At 46.2% G+C, this 26,648-nt stretch overlaps 1 protein-coding gene across 2 annotated transcripts; it reads right to left on the reverse strand.

Moving 5' to 3' along the window:
• Positions 1 to 1,732: 1,732 nt before the first annotated feature.
• CRAT (carnitine O-acetyltransferase) lies at positions 1,733 to 25,829 on the reverse strand. 2 transcript variants are annotated; one of them, XM_027823511.3, is made up of 15 exons: positions 25,466 to 25,736; positions 21,323 to 21,481; positions 19,616 to 19,879; positions 18,880 to 18,998; positions 16,587 to 16,640; positions 13,375 to 13,540; positions 11,766 to 11,940; positions 11,020 to 11,198; positions 9,872 to 9,972; positions 9,134 to 9,253; positions 8,443 to 8,565; positions 7,668 to 7,803; positions 6,518 to 6,580; positions 5,860 to 5,997; positions 1,733 to 5,217 (listed from the first exon to the last, which is right to left on the reverse strand). In XM_027823511.3, the coding sequence occupies exons 2-15, from the start codon at positions 21,350 to 21,352 to the stop codon at positions 5,002 to 5,004; spliced, it is 1,884 nt and encodes a 627-aa protein (XP_027679312.1). In that variant the 5' UTR covers positions 21,353 to 21,481; positions 25,466 to 25,736; the 3' UTR covers positions 1,733 to 5,001. The 2 variants fall into 2 exon arrangements, with proteins under 2 accessions (XP_027679312.1, XP_007061134.1); XM_007061072.4 differs by lacking the exon at positions 21,323 to 21,481 and having other exon boundaries at positions 25,466 to 25,829.
• Positions 25,830 to 26,648: the final 819 nt, after the last annotated feature.

Here is a 26,648-nt window from a genome sequence, read left to right on the forward strand (position 1 = left end):
GCTGATGCAAGATGTGATTTTTGGCTCATATCTGATCATCTCTGTATTTTTCTGCCACCTTAATTTAAAAACAGCATTTTAAAAATTTCATCTGCTCCTCTTGCCATGATCCGTGTGTGTGTGTGCGCGCGCTATAGAACCTATTTTATCCTAATCCTAGAATTTGGCCCAGGAGGAGATAGGCCTTTTATTTTAATGTAGTGATTTAAGAATGAAAACCTTTTAAAACATACTTGTTCTAAACTGAATATATCTTTCTCTGTAGCAGCAGTTCTTTAGATTTTTTTTTTTTTTTTTTTTTAAACTAAGGATATGTGGAATTTTTGTCTATTACAATAAATTTCTCTAATTTAGCACTCATTGGAGTGATCTAATATGAACTCTCCACACTGAGATTTCTAGTGCATTTGCACATAAAATAGCACTTTTATTCCTCATAAAAGCACTTTGGCTGGGCTGATCTCTCTCTCTTTTTGAGCTATGGGCTGTGACTTTAATGGGCATTAGCTCAGGCCCATAACTATTTCATTAAAAAAGGCCATGGGTAGGTGAGAGAGAGGGGGGGGAAAGGAAGTGCGAGTAGCTAAGTTAGCTAGGTAATAGGGTAGTGTAGTAATGAGTTAGGCACCAGAGTAGAATGCAGTACTAATTGGTTCTTTTTCTTCTAACCACCAACTGAAAAGCAGAGCCAAATAAATAAAATGTACCACCATTCTTCTCCCTCACTTTTAAAAAAAAAAAAAAAAAAAAAGAGGGGGGGGGCAGTTGAGTCATTTCCCAAAGCTGAGGCAAAAAATGTAAATTGCTTCAAAGGTAATTAACACATCCCTCGCCTCTTCCAGAGAGACTGTCATCCTAGAGAAGTGGAAAAGTCACCTTAAAAACTACATTTACTTTATTTTCTAATGATTAACATACTCTGTGGCTCTGGCAATGTTTGTCTACAGTGACACAGTGCATTAAACCCTACAACTTGATAGCACCATCAAGCCAGTGCTCTGCAGCCTGTGGCTGGGGAGACAGCCCTATGCTTCTCCAGCACAGTTCCTGCCATCTGCTTTCTCTGGCCATTTATACTATGGCTGCTTCAACAGTATAGCTGTGGCACCATAGCTATGCTGCTGTAACTCTAGCATAGATTCAGACTACAGCAAGGGAATGGTTTTTTCCCCATTGCTGTAGGAACTCCACCTAAATGACCAATAGGAGCATTCTTCCATCTTTCTAGCTGTGTCTACAGAAGGAGTTAGGTCACCATAGCTACGGTGCTCAGCAGTGTGGATTTTTCAGATGCCTGCATGCTGTAGCTATGTTGATGTAAGTTTTAAGTGTAGACTGGGCTTCGGTCTGCTTCTGCTTTCTTTTTCCATCCCCCAGGAAGCTACACGTTGTTTGACATAGCGATAAAGGCCCCTTGTACATTCTTGGCCAAGTTGAGCAGCCTAGGAGGTGAGAAGAGAAACTTCAGGTAGCCTCCTGCCTTTAGGTAGGTGGATTGAAAAGGAGCAAGGAAGGTAGATGACTGCCCTCAGAGAACTACTCCTTGCTTTCCAAGTAGCGGATCTCTTGCTCTGCTCCCTTACCATGGCCTGGGATGGAGATACTAAAACAATAGGAGGAAGATGATAAATTCCTGTGTGATCTATTGTTCTGTGACCCACGATGAACATCCTTCTGTAAAGACAATCATCAAACTTATACCTAGAGCATTTTCTGCATAGAATCAACCCTGTTGGCAACATTTATACTTTTATTTATGTTGGAAGAACATCACCAATCCTTGCAGGACACTGATTACATTATCAAAAAAACATGTAATGCATTTAACTAGCCGAGCATGCAAAGACACTGGCTGTGCCATCAACTACACCTCCAATCCCAGAGTTTAGTTGCACATTATAAATCTACATATTTCCCTAATTATTGAGTAAATCAGTAGTTTCTTCATAACTTTTACATAGCCTTTAAGACCATGGACGCTTCTTGGGCAAGTGACCAGCTAATAAAGGATAAACAAACAAATTGGCACTCAAAATAACTGATCACTGGAAAAATAAGTCAAGAAGTGATGAGTCAGAAAGACATCACCACAGCTTGAAATTGGCAACAATAAGAGGAAACAACACTTTTAAAAGAAAACCATGTAAACAGTTGTAATGTAATAAAGCAGCTCCCCTGTTAATCCTGCTTTCTGCCCCCTACATCCTAAAGAGAGAATGCACAAGCTGGATAAGAATCTTTTGTGTGTTTCCCTATGCATGGCACATAAAGACCTCCGCTCCACAGCTGGAGAAATGTCACTGAAGCCAATGGGATCTCCAGCTTTATATCTGACTTAAGATTAAAACCAGACCCATCCCCTGTATTTTCCATTAATAGCAGAGTGCACTTCCACCTCATCCTTTTCAGTGGGCACTTGCCTTTGGGTGATTACTTCTGTCTTATTGAAGGGGGGAGGAGAGAATTCTTAGTTTCTGAAATTAGCCTTGTAATAATAAGACATGCCAATATGTAGCGATGCTGTGGTTGAAAGCACTTGGTCTTTGGCCTCATGGCCAGAGACCAAAGTAGAGTAACATCAGTTATCAGCAGGCACTATATTGACTCATTACATACAGGGAGGGAAAAAAACGTTTACTTTGTCTCTGGCTAAAGGAATCTCTTCCAGAATAAAAGCCTCCCTAAAAAGTAGTGTTTTTTTTAAATCCCAGCAAGACCTTACCCATTCCAATTCATCCCAGAAGGGTGCAGTCTCTTAAATGGTTATATAAGTACTCATTACATATAATAAATATTAATACAGATTAAGATTTTGGGTGGCCTCTTATAACTTTCAGTCTCGTTCATTGTGGAAGAATCAGATAGTTAGAGCAGGTGTGTTTGTACCCAGAGCTTTGCATTACATGCTCCCATTGCTTTCTAACCATCTCATTCCATGTATAAATTTTTTTTTTAAACTTAAATTTTTTTAATGGAGGTTTGTACAATCGTTAGCTGTGCAGGTGAGTTTCAGTAAAACTTTCCCCTCAATATTTAGTTGGGGGGGTGGAATTTGAATTTAAAACAACTGAGAGCAGGTTTGCATCAATTAAAAAGTGAGATGGGGTGACTAAGTGTTCATAAAAGAGAGGTTTTCAATACTAGTAGGATGAACGTACTTCAAATTGCCCTCTACCAAGGCACCAAGATTGTGAATGCTCTCGAGGCCCATCACCAGAAGAGCAGCAATGACCCTACTGATTGGGTGACTTTGTGTTATGGATAAGTGTTTGTGTGATAAAACAGACTACAAACTCAAGCTATTCCTTGGTTCAGCACCGTATGTTTGGGCTTGCAGAACTACTGTTATCCAACTGCAGGAATAGCATCGGCAGGGGCAAACAATGCACTCTCTTCTATAGGGGCAGTAGGTCTATGGTTTCACATGTTGCCCTAGGAAAGATATTGGCGGTTTTATATTCTTTTCTTACTGTGTCACAATATTTTTTAACTTGCAAATTTATAAATATATAATTCCTTCATTTCTAAAGGTTCGATCAAATTCACACAGATATGACTATATTCCACAAAAGAGGGAAATTATAAATCACCATGAGTATAAATAACATTAAGGCAAGAAGAAACCAGGTTCTGATGAAGAAGCGCTGTTGGATTCCTATGGAAAAGGCAGCTGTTTTGGGCAATGAACAGACAGAGTCTGTACATCCTAGAATAGACTCCTGTGCTTTCTTCACTACCTCCCTTATTTTAGAGGAACCACAACCTTGGTACGAGTTGATAATATATGGCAGGGGAGAAGTGTCATTCTGCACCTTTTTTTCCCTTCAGCTCCAACATACATCACCTATGCAATCTGGAACCTATAGGCATTTTGGGAAACTTGATTAGAAGGGCTAATTAAGTTTCTTATGCAGCATCTCCTTAGACTAAAATAAATGCAGCATGGAAAACAGTGCATGATCTCTCAGTCTGCAAGTAACAAAGGGCAACATGGTTCCCATTTCTTTTCCTATTTGAAAGAAAAGGGGCAGAATGAAGAGGACAGGTTCTACAAACAACATCAAGGTCTATATAATCTCTCCCCACTACAAAATATTTAAGTGCATAAAGTCAAGGCCAGCAGAGCCTGCATAATTAAAAAAATCAATTAAAATGTTTAGTAGAAGCAATACAAGAAAGCCAAAGAGGCTCAAGTTGCAGAGCCTGAAGCTCTGAGATGGAGACCTGCCAGCAATCCATCACTTTATGCTTCAGACAAACAAACAAAAGGCCAGAGTAGGGGAAATGAGTTCAGTTGTAGCGATGGTGTTTCACAGTTAGTGGAGAAAGTGCAGACCCAAGTGTTAGAAGGATGGGGAAGGGAACATTCCTAGCTGTGAAAAGCACACAAAGACCAGTCCCCTACCAAGGTTTTGTTAGGAAAACAATTTTCTAGAAAAGCAGCACAATGCATCCTAACAGGACTGGATTTCCTCCGATTTACAGCATTCATCCCCCCACCCCAAAGTTCAATGGCACTGATGACACCACTTTGGGAGGCATAACATGGCCCAAAAGAGATATTCCCAACCCCTCAAAAGCCTGAGCCAGCAGAAAGATTCAAGTGGTCTCAGACCTACTCAGCCAGGGGAATACTCCCCCTAGGGGATGAAGAGTGAAGGATGGGATGAAGAATGTGCTTTCTCTGTTCTTTCCGCTGTAAATTCAATAAAAAGACGTTGTGCCAGTATACCTTCGAGGGAAGAAAGGCACACTTCGCGCATTGTGGGACAGGATCTCTGTCAGATCTAGCTCGGAATAAGGCAGTGCTTCCTTTCACCTTGTAGTCTGATAGCTGGAGATTACCACTCCTTAACTTCTTTGCAGAGAGATGCGTGCCCTATGCTCTTCTAGAGTCCTAATGGAGCCCATCTCCTGTTGCCCAGTTTTTGGAGAGCTGGGAGCTTCTTGTGCACATGGGGCAGCTCCTAAAGCTTAGGGGCTGTGAAGGAGGTTCATTTCTTACAATTTTGATTTGGGTGTGGATTGGAGCAGGAGCCGCATGTCCAGTAGCGCCTTCTCCAGGTAATGTGCCAGGCGGGCTGCATTGGTTTCGGCACAGCTGTTGTACGCCGACATTGCAAAGTTGATGTGGTCATCCATGGGGTTGTAGCAGACTCCATAGCCATCTGGAACCACTGGACCAAAGCACATCACACAATCTGTCTTTGCTGGGACCTACAGTGGGAAACAACCTGGTTAAACAGCTCCTCACCCAACTAAAAACAAATAAACAAAAAGAGGGAGAAGATCACAAGAGCTGTTGGGGAGGGTAAATCAAATGGACTACTCCCAACTAACACCCCAGGTAAGTTCTGCAGGGCAGGGGCATGATATTCAGACCCATCTGTTCAGCTCCTCGTACACACTGTGGATGCTTTAGAAATAAACCAATTGTTTCTGCTATTCCCCAGCACTGTGCTAGTTCTTCATATCACCCTCTGAAGAGACTTGTGGAGGAGCAGTTATCCACTGAAGTAGACTCATAAGGACAATGAGCCTCATGCAGTACTGCTGCTGTTACAGTGTGCAGGCAGGGTCTCCGCATTACCACAGGCTCTTGGTATCTACCTGGCAATGCACTGTCCAGCCTGGGGTGGAGAAGATAATCTGTTAGAATGGCTCTAGCAATGATAAGGTCATAGTCTTCAGCTTCACCTCACAACCTCTTTAAAGGTCCAGCTCAGCTTGTTGTGGGGCTAGATTCCTATGGCACTATATGCAGAGCAGTTCCTCAAGGAAGGGGGTGGTGGAGGAATGTGGAGAAGAAAGGGAGAAAGAATGATTGCAGCACTCTCACGTTGTTCAGCCACTTCTTACCTGGCTGGTTGAGAGGTTGAAGTGCATGGCAACAGCGTAGGCTGTATCCATGAACAGTTCTGGCATGCTCACTAGATCCTCAATGGCTTGAATCTTCAGGCCTAGCAGATGACGGTCTATTGCATTCCCCTTTATTGCCTGAAAGGAAGAAAGAGTCTGGATAAGAGATCAGAGAGGCAGGGAAACAAAAATCAGCACCATCTTCAGTCTGAACCAGATTTTAAAAATCCTCTTAAATTTAAAGTAGAAAGGGGAAAAAAAAACCTGACTGTCCATTAAGAGCAACATTTGACAGACAGATGGAACTAAGCAAACCCTATAACTTCTCAGGATAGGATCCCTGTGATTTTAAAAAAACCCTTGTGCAGCCCTGACATCTACAGACCCTAGTGATGGGGAGAATAGGAATTCTTCAGAGTGTAGCTGCAGACTTGATTTTCTCTCTCCTCTGCCCCCAGTCACCAGGGATACTGAAGGAACGGTGCAAAGAGGAAGAGTAAAGTCAGTCCTTCAAAGCATTAACTGGTCAGAATCAATCCTAGGGGCAGTATTAACAGGCTGTCTTATATGTCTAGCACCATAAATTGGGATTTTTCTTCCAGCAGCACCTGGCTTACCTCTGCACAGTCCCAGCCTTGGAGCTGTATGGGACACTCACCATATCTGTGTAAGCTCTGTGTGCCTGCGTAGCTCTCCTCAGCAGTTCCGCCTTCTCTAGGTTCTAAGGAGAATGCATGGAATGGACATTAAAAATTTGCTGCCCAGTGATTTCAGTAGCTCACCTGCAGGATGGCATTTCTGGCTTCAAACTATTGTTAACTTAGATCATATTGTTTGGCTGAATTATTTTTCTCCCCTTCCAGCTCACGAGACTCTATTCTTAAGTGATTCCATAGGAACTACCAGTTGTGGCCCTTTATCCTAGAACTGTTGGAAGCGGAGATGTCAGTGGGACAATTTAGATGACAGAAGGACAATTCAGCAACCAAAGGAGGCAAGTCTTTGCAAGGGAATCACTACAGAGATTCTACAGCCTACAGCAAATGGCTGAACTCTGACTCAGAACTCCATCCCCAGTGAACTGACTTTCATCACTTGCTAGGTTCTAGTCTCGATGCATTGTCTTCTAAGAGAGAACCAGAGTCCCTATCTTTTTCATGGAAGGACTGAAATGAGTCCTGAACACTTAGAATCACAAGTCCTCTTTGTGAATCTGGAGATGCTTGGAACCAATAGTGTCTCTGTAGTTTGGGACACCCCAAACACTATACTGTTTGGTCGGGAGCTTGTTTCCTTATTTGTACAACTCCCCATCCAGAAAAACTGCATTAACTTCTAAAATTTTCAATTAAATATAGCATTGTACTAACTGTGTTCATCCCTATTAATTTAAACATATTCTAGCAAATCTACTCCCCAAAATAGTACATTTGTTTGCCTGTATATTATCCAAAGTTCATAGGTCAAAACCAAAATGAGGAAATGACCCTTTGAATGATACATTGAGAACCTTCAAGTCCAATAATCTAGTACTTAGGACCTGACTGGCTAGACATTCAGACTGGTCACATGTGATATAGGGTTAGAAACACTCACCTTGGATTTACAGAGATGTAAAAGGAAAGCTGAATGAGACCCAAGATTTGTAATCATATATTCCAGATTGTACCTTAAAACAACCTCAGATCAGATGCAGTTTTTGGCTGAGACCAGAAGATACAGATGCTACACTTCTAGGGTAAGTTGAAAAGCAGTTCTCCCTTTATTTTGGGGTGAAGTTAATTCACTCCATCTGTTGGAACTCTCACCTGCTTGCTAGGGTTGTCCATTGCCTCTACAAACTTCAGCGAGTCCACGGAGGCAGAGCGGATGGTGTCTGTCCGACCCAGGCGGAACATCCTCAGTGAGGCACTCTCATATGTAGCACAGACCTGGCCATACATCCTGAAAGACGGGGAGGAGAAGCAGTCACAGGGGAAGAATTGTCCTTGACAAGAAGGGGCTAATGCAAATCTTATCCTTCGCAGGGAAATCGTGCAGGTGAATTTCTGGTCCGAAGTATGCAGATACATTTGTTGTATTTCTCCCTTGAATCCTCCCCACCTCCCAGGGAAGAGTAAATTCCATGCAGGAAGGATGAGAAAGATCAGAAGAAATGGTAATTACATGGACCAAGCTGCATCCCTAGCTGACTGACCCTCCTCTACTGGTATTTCATGCATTGCTCTTGGAGGGGCTAATCTTGCCCACTCCTTTGTGACCACGAAGGGCCCTACACAGAGCAGAACCAGTGCCATTCCAGTGCATGGGGAAAGGGCAGGATTTGGGATGTCTGCACATGGCTCTAGATCCATCAGCCATCTAACCCTCCCACATGGAGGCATAGCAAAAGAGTGGGCTATTGCAATAGGTCACCACCTTGTAACCCTGTGGTGTTTGGGGCTCTTTCCCCAAGCCCAGCTAGTTGGGTTTGGTGTTGACCTCTAGTCAGCAGTTTCGTGGAGCAGGGTAAAAATCCCCTGAAGCTCTTTAGAAGGGAGATATAGGGGCTGGAAAGCTAACTGCCTGCAGTGTGCTCCTTACCTATAATAAGCCAGCTGCAGGGCCATCTGAATAAAGGCATCTGGACTTATCCTCTCCAACTTGGGGAAGTTTTTCCCAAAGTGGTGAAAGACAATCACCTTGATATCCAGATCTTGCACCATTCTGCAGAGAGAGAGGGAGAAGAGAAATTCTTCAGGATGCTCCTTGCTATTACATGGCAAAGACCCAGGCCTCAGAGCTTTCGTAAGCCCCAGAGACATCAATCTGCTCAGACCAAATCTGCACAAGGACAAAGGGATCTGCCCCACCCAATCTTTTCACAATGAGCTCAACCTCCGTAACTTGACGCACTACGTGAAGTACCGTGCAACTGGTTAGATGCAAGGGATTTGCCGACTGCTGGAGACAGGATCCAACACTAGTTGGCCCAGTTGTTTGATCTAGTACAGCAGGTCAGGTTCCTGATCAGAGACATCCCTCTTCATAAGTAGATTGGGATGAATAAGCAGCAAGTCCCCTTTCAGCACAGCAGTCATCTGTCAGGAGGAGGCTCAGCAATGCACTTTTCAGCCACATATAGTTTATGCCCAACAAAACACTGGGCAGGCTTCCTGAATAGTGCACTGAGCACCATAGAGCACTGACATTTTCCTTAGCACCCAGCTCTCCAAGTGGGCACATGGATTATTCTCTCGCTCACTCACTGAGCTCTCCTACCCGCTTTACTCACATGTTGAGGTTCTGCTTTGCCTTCTCTATGTCATGTTTGATTTCTGGGGTGATGTTAAACCGCAGCTTCTTGGGCATTGGCAGAGGAATCATTGGTGATCTCACCAGCTCTGGTTTCTTCCTGCACAGAGAAACAGCATTGAAACCATTTAGCCAGACCTTTATCTCCAGCCCCTTGGCCTATAGGATTCTGGTGCCCAGTAGACAGACTCAGATCCCACTGTAGTGAACATAGTGTAAATCCCTGACTATGACATTTTGGGTCTGTCTCACACACTGCAAAGCCCTCTGTCACAAATCTCAGCCTTCCTGACTTGACAGCTGCTCCCTCCACATCTGCTTCTGGTGAAAAACTAGGAGAACAAATGCAGAAGTTTGGCTCATAGTGATTCCTTCACCAAGAAATTACAGGTCTAATGCCCTTCGAACCCTTTAAAAAATGTTCTATAGATTCCATCAGGAGCAAACACCAAACAGGAGCCACCCGACTGCCATATTAAACGTAAGCAGTGGCTTCTCTGGAGAGTTCAAGCAGCAGCAAAGTTTACCATTCTCAGCAGGTGGCTAATCCCTGGTCGTTGCTACAAGAGCTGCAGTACCTAACTTGAGATACCGTTAAAGCGCCTCCAAAGCAGATGCCTGGGGGTGAGGGGGGAAATGAGCTGGTGAAGGGGAGCTTTACTGTGGATGGACAGTTTGAGATCCGTGTCTGACTCAGAGACAAGTGAGCAAGCCTCACGTGTACTCCACGATGTGATCCAGAAGGGCAACGATGGGCGGGCCCTCCGCAGGCGCGTGCTCATACACCAGGCCACAGGAGCCATCCTCAGCAACGATAAACTGCCAAGGAAACGAAAAAGGCAGTGAAGAGAGGCCTCCTCTACAGTGCAAGCACCAGCCCAAGAGGGGCTTCAATGTCTCATTGCTATGTGCTGGAGAAGACCTCAACCCCATCAGCGCATGGTAAACTGCAAAGCCATCAGCCACCTCCCAGAAGAAAGAAACTCCATAACCAAGGCTAGGAGGATTGGTATCATCATTATATTCAATGAGGCAGATGGTCCCACTGACAGTAGATGCATCAGAGAGGCCAGTGTACCCTGCAGTATGGTACAGCTTCAAAGGGTTTGATTTCCTTGGAGGCTCACGTAACACAGCAGTAACATCTCCCACCAGTTCTGTGAAGACTTTGGTTAATTGCAAAGCTAGAAGAACTTGGCGTTGCCCTGTAAATAAGCAGTGCCAAGCAGAAGCTGAATAACCCAAAATGTTGTTAGGATTATAAGAGTCCTGTCAGAGCATGGGCTCCATCCCCCTGAAAGGCCCGGAGATAGCCTCCTAATGGAGGATGTGGCCCTTGAATGGTACCATTATACAGATAAAGGGAGATGGGGATCAAAGAAATGTTGTTGTGGGATGGCAGCAGATGCCTGAAAGAAGCAGGTTAGTTTCTGGCAGAGACAAACAGGGAGAGCAACAATCCCATGGGAAATACAAGAAACAGACCTTGTTAGGCTTGGTCAGCCTCCAGACAGACAAGTCATTGTACACCGCAGGCAGACAGTTAATTTATGAGTAATACAAGGAATAGCTTGGCTGCATTAAGTGAGTGCTGCCAGGAACCTAAGAAACAATGAGAGCTCGGTGGACCTAGCAGGAGAGTGAGAACTTGTTTGATTGCGGGAGAGAATCCCAAACATTCTCCACCAAGCCCACAGGCACTTACGTTGTTGGCATCAGCCTCTTGCTCTTCTCACTTCCCATGCCCCTTTTGAGCTGGGAAAGTCTCCTACTGAATGATTTGGGGGCCTACTGGCCCTTCCAGTTTCAGGAAGTTTGTCTCCCCCAGAGCTGTGCCTCTAGTTTCTCAAAAACCCCAGCACTCACCTGAAGGGTTTTGTCAAACCATCGGTTCCCACTGTTCCAGCGACTGCCTCCACCGTGCAGCATCTGAGCTGCCACCCGGCTCTTGTAGATGTCGTCAGACACCCGAGGAATGGGTGAATCCAGGCAGACGGTGAAAATGCTCTTCTCGATCGAACGCACGGACTCCTTGTTGGTCTTATCTGAGAAGGGGGGGGAAAAGTAGAAGATGATGGAAGCGGGTTGAAAAACTGCATTTAATTGGAGGGAGGATAAAATTCAGGAGAACAGATAGATGACATTTGGTGCCCTGATTCCCTTTGTAAGGAAGCATCTCTTGACCATGCTGCAGTGGTATTTGAGTGTTGAAGCTATGGGCTAGACGGCTGTTACAGATTGGAAGCTGTGAGCCTCATAGGGATGCTCCTTCTCACTTGTATCAGCCCTCTGATTTTTTTTTTTAGCTGGGTTATTGGATTTCATCCATTTTGGGGGTGAAATACTACATAACTTCAGCTCTGTCCTGGACCAAACCTTGAACACTTGGACAGAGTGTTTAAACAGAAATAACAATGCTTTGCAATGGGTCTAATCTGGACACAACCCAGCTGGATAAATACTCCCACACTCAGACTGTTAGAAAGGCCAGTTATCTGGTCAGTGTCTGTTTGCAGAGGGCTTGTAAAGGAGGGAGAAGCCCCGGGGCGCAGCACTGCATGGAGGGCAGCAGTTACCAGCATGGTGATCCACGTGGGTGGGGCAGGACAGACCTTTGATAAGGTTGTTGTAGGCTTTGGCCCAGCTGTTTCGGTGGTTGGTGGTGAGGATCCCAATTGGCTCCTTGTTTGTTTGGAGGGACGTGTTCCAGATCTTCTCCAGCTGGATGAAGATCTGATCGGTGGTGAGGGGGCTGCCATCGCTGCTGTAAACATCCAGCTCAAAGAACTGGGAAGGAGGGAGAGACAAAGGTTTATAGCAGCCAGTCATGCAGACTGACCACAGTCTCATCCAAGAGGCAAGAGCAATGCTGAGGGCTCAGCTAAGGGGCTGATGATTGGTCGGTGGAGAGGAAGGATGACCCAGTGATTAGGGCATAGCCTGGGAGCTGGGAGACCCAGGTTCAAGTCCCTGTTATGACACCGGCTTCCTGTGAGACCTGAGGCAAAGGACTTAACCTCTTGGTGCCTCAGTTTCCCATCCATAAAACAGTATAATAGCACTTCCCTACCTCACAGGGATGTTGTGAGGACAAATATATTAAACATTAGCAGGTGCTTGGATACTGTGGTAATGAGGGCCAGATAATTAAGACAGACAGACAGAGGAAAACACTCTTCTTGTAACACCTTCCAGGTTCTACAGTTTCTGAGGCTTGACCATGACTAGGGCCCTACCAAATTCACGGCCATGAAAAACACGTCATGGATCGTGAAATCTGGTCTTCCCCCGTGAAATCTGGTCCGTTGTGTGCTTTTACCCTATACTATACAGATTTCACGGGGGAGACCAGCATTTCTCAAACTGGGAGTCCTGACCCAAAAGGGAGTTGCAGGGGGGGTCACAAGGTTATTTTAGGGGGTTTGCGCTATAGCCACCCTTACTTCTGCGCTGCGTTCAGAGCTGAGTGGCCAGAGAGTGGTGGCTGTTGGCCGGGCACCCAGCTCGGAAGGCAGAGTCCTGCCATCAGCAGCGCAGTAGTAAGGGTGGCAATACCATACCATGCCACACTTACTTCTGTGCTGCTTCCTTCAGAGCTGGGCAGCCAGAGTGTGGCAGCTGCTCACTCGGGGCCCAGATCTGCTGGCAGCATCGCAGAAGTAAGGGTAGCAGTACCGCAACCCCCCCTACAATAACCTTGCGACCCCCTCACTCGCAACTCCTTTTTGGATCAGGACCCCTACAATTACAACACCATGAAATTTCAGATTTAAATAGCTGAAATCGTTAACTTTACGATTTTTAAAATCTTATGACCATGAAATTGACCAAAATGGACCATGAATTTGGTAGGGCCCTAGCCATGACTGTTGGGTCCATTATCCCCCCGGCCTCCCAAACCAGCAATTTCTAGCTCCAAACCCAGAGCAGGAGACTGAACTTTCAGGGACTGGAGCTAGGAGGGAAAGAGATGTGGGAATGGAGCACTCACATACAGCTCACACACACTGCAGTCCCAGCCATGGGGCCCAAGCCTGCTCTCAGTTAATAGCAAACCCACGACTGACTCCAGGGGGAGCGGGACTGGTTCCCTGGGGAGGCAAACCTCATACTCAAAGTTTTATTGCTTCTTTCTCTTCCTTGGCAAAGCCAGTCAAAGGGGGCAGTTAAATCCAAAAGAATAACTTGGCCTTCCTAAGACTTCCACTAAGACTGCTGTACCTGGAAGTTGTGAACCACAGTAATGTGCGAGGGCAGCTTTTTTCCTTTGGTGTAGTTCACAACGGAGTCATGCTTCGGGCCCGGGATGCGACAGGATGAGAGGATCTGGTAATACTGGTTCATGCAAAGAGGTTTCCCACCCAGGTATTCCACTGGCAGGGTCTCACTGGAAACATACACAGAAGAGAGGAAGCAGGGCAGGAGAGGGAAGAAAACAGCAATCAGAATGCCTGCCTTCCAACGATCCACACCTGGCATGCTCTCCCCATGCCCAGCGCCCTTTCGCGGCTGCTCCAGTGAGAGACTAAGGGCTAGTCTACAGTAGAATCATGACAAGGGTGCAGCTGTACTGATGTCGCTGCGCCACTGTAGTGTGGCTAGTGCAGATGCTCCATGCCAATGGGAAAGAGCTCTCCCATTGGCATAATTACTCCACCTCCCGAGTAGCTATGCCGGCAGGAGAGCTTGTCCCATGTACATAGCACTGTCCACACTGGTGCTTAGGTTGGTGTAACTTACATCGCTCAGGGGGGTGGCTTTTAAGTTTATATCAAAATAAATGCTAGTGTGTACAAGCCCTAAAAGATTTGGATATTAGAAGTCTCCTCCACTGGGGGCTGAGCATCCCCCGCACCCCCCAACTCTCCGAGCAGAGGCTACCCAGCATGTACATGAGTTGGCTTTTGTTTTATATAGGGGCAAGGTCCTTTTCTCCACATCTGCTAGCACAGGAAAAAACAGACCCTTGGGCCTACACTGCAGCTTGCCCAACTCCAAGAGGAGTTGAGGCCTGGTATACTGAAAGATGCACGGAATGTAGACCCATTGTTTCAAGGGGATTAGCAGTGGGTTACAGGGCACAGGTTCAAATCCAGGCCTATGTCTGGAGTGACCACTAGTTGTTGCCATCTGATTCTTTGTGTGGTGGGTCTCAGTTCATAGACTCCCAAGGCCAGAAGGGACCGTTGTGATCACCTAGTCTGTCCTGCTGTGTAACACAAGTCAGAGACTGTCCCTGAAATAATTTTAGAGCAGATCTTTTAGAAAAACATTGAAAATTCATTTAAAAATTGTCAGAGATGGAGAATCCACCACACCTCTTGGTAAATTGCTCCAATGGTCTGTTACTCCCACCATTAAAAATTTACACCCTATTTCCAGACTGAATTTGTCTAGCTTCCAGCCCTTGGATCATGTTACACATTTCTCTGTTAAACTGAAGAGCCCATTATTAAATATTTGTTCTCCATTCAGGTACTTATCCACGGTAATCAAGTCATCCCTTAACTTCTCTTTGTTAAGCTAAATAGACTGAGCTCCTGGAGTCTATCACTATAAGGCAGGTTTTCTAACTCTTTAATCATTCTTGAGGCTCTTCTCTGAACCCGCTCCAACTGAACACGGGATTCCAGCAGCGGTTGAACCAGTGCCAAATACAGAGATACAATAATCTCTCTGCTCCTACCCAAGATGCCCATTTATGCATCCAAGGACCATATTAGCCCCTTTGGCCACCATGTTACACTGGGAGCTCATGTTTAGCTGATTATCCACCACAAACCCCAAATCTTTTTCAGAATCAGTGTTTCCCAGGATAGAGCCCCATCTCCTGTAACTAGGGCCGACATTCTTTGTTCCTGTACACATTTACATTTAGCTGTATTAAAACACATTCTGTTGGCTCGCACCCAGTTTACCAAGTGATCCAGATTGCCCTGAATCAGTGATCTGTCCTCTTTATTATTCACCACTCCCCATGTTATCAGTGATGATTTTATGTTTTTTCTTTCTGGTCAATGATAAAAATACCTAAATAGCACAGGGCCAAGAACAAATCCCTGTGTGACCCCACTAGAAACACACCCACTTGATGATTCCCCGTTCACAATTACATTTTGGGTATGTCTATCCAGGGATAAAAGACCCGCAGGACACGTCAGCTGACTTGGGCTCGTGGGCACACTGCTTTTAACATATGCTAACCTGGTTGGGTTAAAGTCAGGGCCCACCCTGGACTTTAAAGTGACTGGTTTAGCATGTGTTAAAAGCAGTGTGCCTGGACTGCACTAGGCTTCTCAAATGTGTTAGCTAACCTGCTAATATCACACCTGCAATCCTAGTTCAGACAAGGCCTTTGCTGGCAGCCTCATTTTAGAGGCCAAGGACTGAATGAGGCCTAGAGGACTGGACTCCTCTCTCACCTGTAAAAAGAAAAGGAGTACTTGTGGCACCTTAGAGACTAACCAATTTATTTGAGCATAAGCTTTCGTGAGCTACAGCTCACTTCAGAAGTGAGCTGTAGCTCACGAAAGCTTATGCTCAAATAAATTGGTTAGTCTCTAAGGTGCCACAAGTACTCCTTTTCTTTTTGCGAATACAGACTAAGACGGCTGCTACTCTGAAATCTCTCACCTGTGGGCTGCTTGCAGCCCAGTCAGCACACAGCTGCAGCGCATGTGACATCCTCAGGGCCAGGCAGTGTTAGAATGCATATTGTGTGGATGCAGCCCACTTAACACATAGATATGTAGCCCACAGTGGTAAATAGGTTGAGAACCACAGAGAATGCCCCTGGGGACTTAAAACCCATTGGAAGCGTGTGTGTTCTTGCTGACTGAGCTGGACCTGTTCTGTGGATAAATTAAGGATGTGAGTCTGCAGGGCTTCAATCAGGCTTAATTCCCTCCAAATACACACATAGGAGCCTCTCCCAAAACACAGTGTGAAGGGAAAAGTTTTTGTGGCACTGCAGCTTTGCAACCCTAAACATCATTACATGAGACCCAAGAAGCAGAATAGACCAGACTCATTTCCCCTATCCAGGTGGAGTAAGAGGCAGAAGTAAATAAAGAGCATAAAAAGGGAAAAGTCAGTTTGCTTTTGTACAGTCCTGACAGTGACCCTGGCTGTTGTCAGTTACACTGATTAGAGGTGCTAGTCTTTAGATGTATGGATTTTTATCTTGACTGTTTCCCTTTGAGAGAGAGAGAGAGAGAGAGAGACTTTTGATCTGAACATCCCCTAAGTAAAGGCAGCAGGGACATTTCAGTGTGCCAGAAATGCCTCTAACAGAAGAAGAGCTTGGTGTAAGCTCAAAAATCTTGTCTCTCTCACCAACAGAAGTTGATCCAATAAAAGATATTACCTCACCCACCTTGTCTTTCTAATATATGGCGGCCAACACAGCTACAACACCACTGCATCCAACTTACTTGTCAATCATGGTCTTGAAATCCAGGATGCCCTCGATCAGCTTGGCAGCAAACCTGGAAAAGCCAAACATAACGACCAGGAGAGATACAAATCAGAACATTTGGGACTTCTGAAATCCTGACCCCCTAGAAATAATAGTGGTTTGGATTTCACTCCCTCTGCTGAGAGAATGCTGGGCTTTGGGGACAGCAGAGCAGAGCAAGTTCCTAATATCTTGAGCCCTGGCCAACTGTGGCTGTGTTTTGGTAGCTCCAATGAAACACTTTTTTGTTCACTGACCCATTCAGGTTTTTTTTAGTATTTGTGTGGGTGTAGCACCGAGAGGCTCCAACCAAGATTGGGGCTCCCTTCTGCTGGACACTGGGCACACACAACAAGAGAAGGACCCTGCCCTAAAGAGTTAAAATAGACAAGACAGACAGGGTGTGTGAGGGGAACAGAGGCACAGAGCAGGACATCACACTAATGTCTCCTGTTGCACAACTTGCACAAGTACCTGAGCTCTAAGGATAGTAACAAAGACCTGGCTAGCCTAGAAGGGGCTCAGGCAAGTCATCCTGGAGCTGCTCTGCAGCTGAATTTTTTAAAAAATGGAAACTGAAAGAAACATTTCCACAAAAGATCCCATGGAGAAAGTTTTTAAAAACAACCCTCCTTCCCCACCCCCAAAGCCCCCCCAACTGTATATTCCCTTGTAGTGTCTGAAAACAAACTTTGCTGCATTTTGCATTGTCCACGCCTGAGAAAGTGAAACTGACTAGAACCAAAAGTAAAGCCAACTAGCCTTTCATCGTAAAAGCAGAGACGAACACAGAGAGTAGAGGGCATGATAGCAAGGTAGTTGTTTTGTTTTCTTTTTAAATCGCAGCACTGCAATGCCCAAGCATTCATAAATTATGTCAGGCCCCATCAAAAGTCATGAGATAAAAGGAAGTTGGATTCTTTTTATTTGCCTTCTGGTTTCTGAGCTGTTTTCAAGTAAAATACAGTACCAAGTATCAGGAGAGTTGGCAACGTTGATTTTAATAAATTTCAGAGTCAATAATATACGGAAGGGTTTTTAAAATAGGATTTTTAGCCCTTACACTGTCTCTTTAAGACATCCTCCCCACTCACTGGGATGGGACAGATTTGGCCAAGTGAGCATACAAGACCTTGCATCAGACAGGGAGGGAGGATTCTTTCACTCTTATTTCTCTCTCACACACACTTCTCTGGTTGACTGATATTTTTAACCCAGCCAGAAGACATCTTGATGACAGGAGCAGGTGATGATGGGTAAATGTGGAAAAGGCAAACCTGTATAAAGGTCAATGCTATGGCTTTGAATCCACAGAGCCTAGACTTCCCAGAGCTGAACCCAAATCTAAGACAAAACTTCACATGCATGAAAACAAACAGCTAAAAACAGGGACTAAATTCAGCAGCAGACTCCAAAGAGGGTGAGAGAATCAATTCCATGTGTGTGGGGATGACTTCAAAACACCAGCATCGGCAACATGAATTAGCAGGAGGGAAACACACAAATTGCCAGTGTTCGGTTGCATACAGGGCTTGAGTAAGGGGAAGAAACACAGTGGAGACAGACAGCAGCTGTGGATTTGACTTGTGCAACTAATAACAGAACAGTGGGAAGCCCTCTGCAAATGCACAGAGCCTGAATGAATCTGCAGACACACACAACATTAGCTGAGTAACCTAATTCATGCAGTAGTCTGTCTCTTCCCCCAAGCCTGCAGAATCTAAAGTCAAATTTAGGGTCTTCTAAAGTATCTTAGGTACTTTGTATGGCTCCTGTCACCGTAGTATCTGAGCGCCTCACAATCTGTATTTATCCTCACAACCCGTATTTATCCTCACAACCCCCGCTGTGAAGTGCAATTATCCCCATTTGACAGGTGGGGAACTGAGGCACAAAGACTTATGTAATTTGCCTAAAGTCACAAAGGAAGTTAGTGGCAGAGCAGGGAATTAATCTAGGTCTTCTAAGTCCCAGCCTCCTCCTCTAACCACTGGACCATCTTTCCTCTTCCATCTTTCCCTTTTGAGGGAATCCTGCTGGAGAAGCCCTCAGCCTCCCTGTAGCCAGCACTCTTACCTCATTCCCTACAGTGCTTCCTGCTGGGAGAGGCTGCAACTGGAGTAGCTGTGAGCCTCCCCATGGCTAGCAGTCATCTAGGCTGGGAGAGACTTGCTAGTAATCGTCTCCTCCCACCAATCCAAATCAACTCCCCAGCAGCCCAACTAACATCATCTGAAACTTCGGGGAAGAACAGCCAGAAAGGCCTTTACCTGAGCTGGCCTTGCTGATCCAGAAAATCTTGTTTTGGTAAAACCACGCCAGGGCTGGAGTGAACCACAACCGGCAGGCGGTAATCAAGGTAAGCCGTCTTCAGCCACCAGTCAGAGAGCTGGGACAGAAACAGGAAGCATGCAAGAATGGGGGCTCCAGGTTGCAGAGAGCAGGATGCCCACTTTGCAAGCGTGAGTGATCTGTGCCCCACAAAATGGCTGGAAGACAATCCTGCGACACACCATATCCCACGATACTTTGCAAGTGGAGAAGATTGTGGGATTTGGGTCATGGAATGATTTTTCGGCCATTTTACAGATTAGGTAGAGCAGGGGGCTTGGGGGGCGGGGGGGGGCTGGTGCTCCGTGGGTTGGAGCATTGGGCTTTCCCAACCTTCTGGGGGCAACTGTCATTTTAAAGGACTAAGACTTTAGCTGTAGCAGTCAGTGCCCATGACTTCCCATTCAGCTGCACGTGCCTGAGCTCGACATGGGGCTTGGGCAGCTCTGTGCACACAGCGGAGAGAGAGACAGGCAGCAATGCATGATGCACTAAGTCTCAGCACAGAAGTGTGTGGGGGAGCCTAGATTACCAGTCACAAAAGCACAGGTGCCAGTGGCTGGGAACCACTGGCTTGGAAACCAGGATAGTGATGGCCCTTATAGGACTTGGCTCAGATCCTGCGTCAATCCTCTCCTCTACTGACCAGGACTCAGGGAAGTAGCACCCACATACCCAGTTCTCAGTTTTCCTCGCTCTCCTTTCCAGGCCCTTCTGCAGCCTTTCCCCAACGCCACCTGGTTTCCGGAATTCATCCACCAGCCCCTTGGTGTGGGTCCATTCCTCCTCGCTGATGATGGGCTGCAGAGCCAGCAGGTAGCGATCCAGGGTCTGCTGAAGGGGCGGCACCGGCAGACATGGAAGTCCCTCCTGGTGGGCTAAGTATCTGCCTGTGAGCTTCCCCAAGGCCAAAGGCTTCAGCAAGCCAGATGGCTTTGCCTGCAAACCACAGAGCACACATACAGACAATCTTCCCCGCAGCGCAAAAGGAATCAGCAGCTCAGATACATTGAGTCCCCTGTCCCTGACAACACATGGAAGCCTCATCAGGAGCAGAGAGCTCAAAGCACAAACACCAGACATTTATCGACTGGTTACCAGAGTGAGAGGATCAGGAGACATCCAGAACAGCAGCAGAGACACAGCCTCCCACAGGGATGTCAATTCTCAGCCAGCTAAAGGAAATGCCACTGGGATAACAACACATTTGCCCTTCTCTGCGGATCTCCTAGCACTTTACAAACATTAAGGGGAATAAGTCTCAGAGTATCCCCTACAACTATACAGTAGGTAAGGAATATACACAGGGACTGTTTTGCCCACTAATGAAATGCAGCCATCTCTGAGGTAGGACACAGCAACGGGCAATGCTACACAACAGTTTAGGATAGGAAGTGAAGAGGAATCCTGTAGCCAACTGAAACTGCTGGAGGAATTTAGCCAAGTTGGAACTGGATCAGGGTTAACAACCCTCACCCGGGAAATGACTGTGCAAAATCAAGAATAATAACCGGAAGCCCGACTGTGGAGCTGGACATTCTGGTGACAGGAGGAGCTTGACTATGGGATCACCAAGCCTCTCGGGTCAGCAGCGACCGCAGTTGCTCATGTCAGAAAACGTAGCTCCAAAAATGATTCCCATCCAGTCCTGCGCAGCAGGAGACTGGCAGGTGCAAAGTGGAGGGAGGGAGGGGGGGGGAGAGAAAATATAGGGAGAAGTTTTTAAAGAAGGGGGAAATTGTGGGTGAATCAGAGAGGCTCACGGGGGACAGGCTAGGACAGTTTTGGCAATAAATGCTTCCACAGGGAATATGTGCTGTGACAGTTTCTTTTGGGCAGAGAAAAAGAACATGAGAGAGCAAAGAGCAATACTAGCCTTTGACCAGGAGAAGTGCCCTCGCCAACCCTCCCCCAAAACTTTGAGAACATCCTCTTGTTTGGGCAGGAATTTAACAAGGTTCTGTTAGCGAGGATTTAAATCCTGTTTTCCATGCCCTCTTCCCCCACTTTCCCTCCTGTTTCATTCCCTCCCAGTGGTTTAAAATTCCTTGCTAGAGACTTCTGACTATGGACTGGAGGGAAATGATACCAGCTAGAACATGCCCTTTGGTCTAAGAAGCAGTCAAGGGAGGGTTTTCCTCAGGGTCAAGTGCAGAGAAGCACAAAGGGTCCAATCCTGCAAGGTGCCAATCACCTCCTGCATGGTGCTCAGCCCCTCAAAGAAAGTGCTTGGCTCTTGCAGGATCTGGCAGCACAGAGGGATCAACATCTCTGGGAAGGTTACAAGAAAAACTAATCACTAAGCCCGAAGAAAAAGTGCAGGGTTGAAGAGGAAGGAAGGGGTTAACCTGCATAGTCTAATGATAATGTACCATACTGTACCTTCTCTGACTGCTGCTGCTTCCTCTCCATGGGTGGAATGAGAAAACTGTAAAACTCTCACTCCCTCAGACTTCCTCTCTAATCTCACCCTGTTCTATGGTATACACAGGGAGTCACACACTTTGCAGATAGCAACCTTTGCCATCTGACTGCGCTATTCTGTTGAGAAAACACAAGACCAGATATTGCAATGCGAGCAGTTGGGTGGGAGGGGCAGCAAACCACGTCCCACGTGCTGGCAAGACACTTTTAAAATTTTTCCCCTGCCCTCAGTGACAGCAGGAGCTTGAAATCGCTTCCTTACTCTACCCTCTGCAACTGGATGGTTTTACTGTTTATTTCAGGGCTGGGGAACTGTATATTTCAGGGATGGGGAAGGGGGCCCAGCTGACAGCTCTGGAGAGAGAAGAGCCCGGTCTATGCACAGGCTGTGTGGGTAGCAAGTAGGGTGACCAGATGTCCTGACTTTATATGGACGGTCCCGATTTTGGGGGCTTTTTCTTATATAGGCACCTATTATCCCCCACCCCGTCCCAATTTTTTACACTTGATATCTAGTCACCCTAGTAGAAGGCAGCTGTGTGAGCTTCCTCCAACAAACTGATCAGGAGGAAGCGTCTGTACCGATGAAAGCGAAATCCAATCTCCATGGCCTAGTCAGGCTTTTCCCTCTCCGCACAGACTGCCAACTGGGGTGGCCGCTGCAATGGCAGCGTTCCTGATGTGAACGGTTGTTCACCAGGGGTGGGCAAACTTTTTGGCCTGAGGGCCACATCGGGGTATGGAAATTGTATGGTGGGCCATGAATGCTCACAAAATTGGGGGTAGGGGTGCGGGAGGGGGTGAGGGCTCTGGCTGGGGATGAGGGGCTTGGGGTACAAGAGGGGGCTCTGGACTGGGATCGAGGGGTTTGGAGGGCGGGAGGGGGATCAGGGCTGTGGCAGGGGATTGGGGGAGGGGCTCAGGGGTGTAGGCTCTGGGCAGCACTTACCACAAGCAGCTCCCAGAAGCATGTCCCCCCCCCCCCCCCCCCCGCCTGCAAGGCGCGGCCAAGTGGCTCTGCACACTGCACCGTCCGCAGGCGCCACCCCTGCAGCTCCCGTTGGCCGGGAACCGCGGCCAATGGGAGCTGCGGGGGCGGTGCCTGCAGACGGGGCAGCGCGCAGAGCCGCCTGGCCATTCCTACGCTTATTACGTAGGAGCCGGAGGGGGGGTCATGCCAGCTGCTTCCTGGGAGCCATGCTGAGTGGGGCAAGCCCCAAACCCCACTCCCCGGCAGGAGCTGAGGGCCAGATGAAATGGTCTGATGGGCTGGATGTGGCTCGCGGGCCGTAGTTTGCCAACCCTTGAGCTAGATAGAGGCCCACCAACCACACAGATCAAACAGCCATCACATGGGAATGAATTCAGTCCCTGGGCTGGGTTGATCCAACAGCCTACTGACAAAAGGCCGTATCCTGTAACCAGTCTCCAGAGTCACATGCACACTAATTTAGTATTATAGCACTGCACATCACGAATTCTGAGCTGTTGGCAACTTTGTTTGTCATTAGAAAACATCTCAAAACAATAACATTACATGGGCATTCCAGACATAAGGAAAAATAATAAGATGAATATCAGCCTCTTCCAGTCTTACCAGGATGTGTTTAACTAAATGTAGTTAATAAATGAGCAGCCTTACAAGCAATCAAATTTTTATGCAACAATATTCCAGTAAGAAACACCATGAGAGAGCTATTTTGTTTGTTTGGGATTTTTATTAAAAAGAAAAAAAAGTCATGGATGGATCACAGTGAAAAGGTGAAACAGAAAAATAAATAATGAAAATATCACACCCACACAAACTCAAAATCTGAGCATCACATCTGGATATTACCCCAACTAGCCTTTATGTGTTCATTTTAGTGCCAGTATCTACCAAGCATGTACTGAGATCCCAGTGAACAAATCGGGAACATCAGAGCAGTCAGTAGGCTGCAGACTCTCCTTTCCACATGAGGAAGGGAGGCAATCCACACATACCAGGTGACCCTCCATCAATGCATATATCCACAGGGAATTCAGTCTCATGTGTGTTCTGTGCCAAACCTTGTTCTAGCTTTGCTACCAAAGTTACTTCTCTCCCAAGGCCAGACTCATGACACAGCCCTATTACATATTAATTGGTTTACTTTAAGGTAGGATGTTGTATTAGTTTGGGTTCCATCCCACAAACCAAGCCAACCTGTGTTAATCAGAGTCCCTGTGTACTCTTTGCCATGTAGACTGGCCTTTCATGTCCTGTTCAGGATGTCACTTAGCAACACTTGTGGGTTTGGAGTCACCAGGAACGTCTGAGTAATGTCTGATTCACTTGTTACCATCACATCCACCCAGCCACCTGCAGAGTGTCAGACAATATGGATCTTTTTAAAGAAAAATTAAAAATCACAGAGCCCATGAATCCTGGGACAGACAACACAGCTGTGATGTGGAGAAATGGGGATTCTTTCAGCAGGTGAAAAAAAAAATCCACAGTTATCCATTCTCCTGAGCTCTGTCAACTATGGCTCAAACCATGCTAGTTTCAACCATGGTTCAACAGTGATTCTGACAGAAAGGTTCTAATATAATTTCCCCCTTACTGGTGTGGAAAGAGATTTATTAAAGGCACCCCCCTGCTACAGGTACCCACTTTCTTAGAGCCTTGGCTACATCAGGAAATCAAACTGATGCTGAGACTGATTTTCAACCGCGGTTCCCCTTCATCCGATATTGAAAATGGCCTAAGTGTTGTCACAGAACTGACAAAAGCCATTTTATTGCCGCTTCAGACAGCATGACTAGGATCTGATAGAAGCACATGTCTTCCGCATGGTTTAGTAAACACTGGTACGATGCAGTTGTAACTGAGGGAAAATAGAAAAGGAGGACTTGTGGCACCTTAGAGACGAACAAATTTGTTAGTCTCTAAGGTGCCACAAGTCCTCCTTTTTCTTTTTGCGAATACAGACTAACACGGCTGCTACTCTGAAACCTGAGGGAAAATATTCATCCATAGATCATGGAAAGCCTATGAGAATCCTGCTAGCAGTAGCTATAACCCAAACAGAACCATGGAGTCCTTTGCACTGAATGTTCAGCAGTCTCATGAGTAGAAGTCAGTTTGCACGACTTCTCCCCTATGTCGCACATGGAGAACTTTAAGCAAATTTTGGCTGAATGATGCAATTACTATAGCCATGAGTTCAAGATTCCAAAACGAAAGGAAAGAGTCCAGTTAAAGTACATGGTGGGGCAAATGCAGAAGATTTCACTGACATATTCCTCCTAGAATATGTGAATATTTTCTTAATCAGTTTAAAAAAAACCAAACGGGCAGGTACATATCAGCCCCACTATCAGTTCCTAAGAAAACCAAGGGGGCGGCACCCCGGTGAAAGGATGAATTAATCAGTAACCAAGCTCTTGGCAGAAGCTTGAGTTGATAGAAGGCACATAATGAAGTTCTGCAAACTGACAAAGGTTACTTCCAGCCCAAGGGAAGACCTAGGAGATGTTTTGCTGGCAACAGACACCAGGGGAAAAAACATTACAAAATCAAAATCCTCAAGCGGAACAATATTCGCAGCCTTTCACGGACTGTGTCAAACCTGAAGAGTGATCCTGGACTGGCCAAGACCATCCCATCCCCTTAGTGAAGTTACTATGCATCGAAAGGAAATCCCTGTCCTTTAGCTGAGAGTGATGCCTAGCAGTAATCCTCCCCCGACACCCTCTAATTTGTAATGATCTTTCTTGCAAAACATTTTTGCATCCTACAAGAAAATCACACTACAGCTGCATTGGTACAAGCCAAATCTTCTCCTGCATCATCCTCCCTTCCCCGCCCCATAAAATCAGCACCGGACATTTATCTCAATGTCCCCCTCAAACCTCCCTGAGCAAAAAAACTTTCAGGTTTCTCCCAACTCTGCCAGTTTCTCAGAGACTCTAGAAGCCCTGGTCTCATCCTCACAGGACCATATCAGACACCTCTGGAAAAGGCCATGGGTCACTGTCCCAAGATTGTTCAAAGAAGGGAATGCTCCCCCCCGCCCCCTCCCTCCTTGCTATGAACATTAAACCAGCCTGCAAAGCAGGGATCAGGCTCTTACTTACCATGTTCCTTGCTATGAAGGCCAGCATAGCCCCGTGTATGCACCTCCCTGGCTACCACCCACTGCCCTGAGTGAGCAAAGTCCTGTAAACACAGCAGCCCCGGCCTTGATCTTGCAAGACACAGGGACAGTCAGCTACAGTGTAACTTCAGCAGCAGCAGCCCAGATACAGCGTAACAAGCCCACACTGCCTTCCCTGGCTCAGCAGCCGTTAGGGGAGGGCACAGCAGAGCAGCCATCTTTGTGAGGGGCAGATCCCTCCTCTGCAATGACCAATAAGCAGGGGCGCTACCATCTTTGTGAGGGGCAGGGCCCAGCTCTGCATAGCTCTCTGATGAGAGCAGATCCCTTGCCTGAACTAGTGCAGGCATCTCCCTCCTCTTTCTCTCTTTGTCTCTCAGGGGTTGAATTAGGGAGATGAGATCAGCAGAGGGAATGGCTCGGACAGCTGGGACTTGTGCTTGCAGAGAGGCGTGTTCATTTGGAGGGATGTGTATTACATATCCCCCTCCGGGCTGACTCACAGAGGTTATGACAGCCCCTGCTGATGAGCCTTGGGGACTTTCATTCCATCGACAGCAGCTCATGCTTTTAGCTCCTCGGTGTGTTGTCCAAGGTGGTGGCAGCCGTCACACATGGTCACTTTACTCCAGTCCATCCAAACTGCTGTCGGTAAAATCACCTGCTTGTCTTGGCACTCTGACCGCACAGCTAGGCTTGGCAGGATTCCATTTCTATGTTTTATAATTTTGATTAATATCTCTGTTTATTTTTAAGCATGTCTTTAGATGTTTATCGACCTTCTTACAGTTGCGGTACATTAAAGGGGGAGTTAGACAACTATTTATTTAGAGTAAACATTGAAATTTATAAAGGTCAATCAAGCTTTGTAAACATTCAAACCCAAACTGTGAACATCACATCAAAGTGCACAAAATAAATATCCCTAAATCAACAAATCATACCTGTTTTTACTATTCATTTGCTAGCCCATTTGTAACAAGCCTAATTCAAAAGTCAATGGACTTTAATCTAAGTTCTCAAACTATGTTTTTCTTAATTTGCATATCTGTAAATTTCAGTTATTGATGGGAATATTTTTTCGTTGGTTTGTGTGTGCAGTGAAATAAATGTTTGCTGACATCTACAGATAAACATTTAATCCTTCAAAGCCTACATATAAC

The sequence above is a fragment of the Chelonia mydas genome, chromosome 16, assembly GCF_015237465.2.
Source record: "Chelonia mydas isolate rCheMyd1 chromosome 16, rCheMyd1.pri.v2, whole genome shotgun sequence".
Lineage (NCBI taxonomy): Eukaryota > Metazoa > Chordata > Testudines > Cheloniidae > Chelonia > Chelonia mydas.

What these genes read in the sequence shown, in the direction of transcription:
- CRAT (XM_027823511.3), bottom strand. Translation starts at nt 21,352, where the DNA reads ATGGAGAGGAAGCAGCAGCAGTCAGAGAAG. An exon ending in CGAGGAAAACTGAGAACTGG is followed by an intron (nt 18,999 to 19,615) that starts GTATGTGGGTGC and finishes TTTCTGTCCCAG; the next exon opens with CTCTCTGACTGGTGGCTGAA. An exon ending in GATCACATCGTGGAGTACAC is followed by an intron (nt 9,254 to 9,871) that starts GTGAGGCTTGCT and finishes TTCTCTGTGCAG; the next exon opens with GAAGAAACCAGAGCTGGTGA.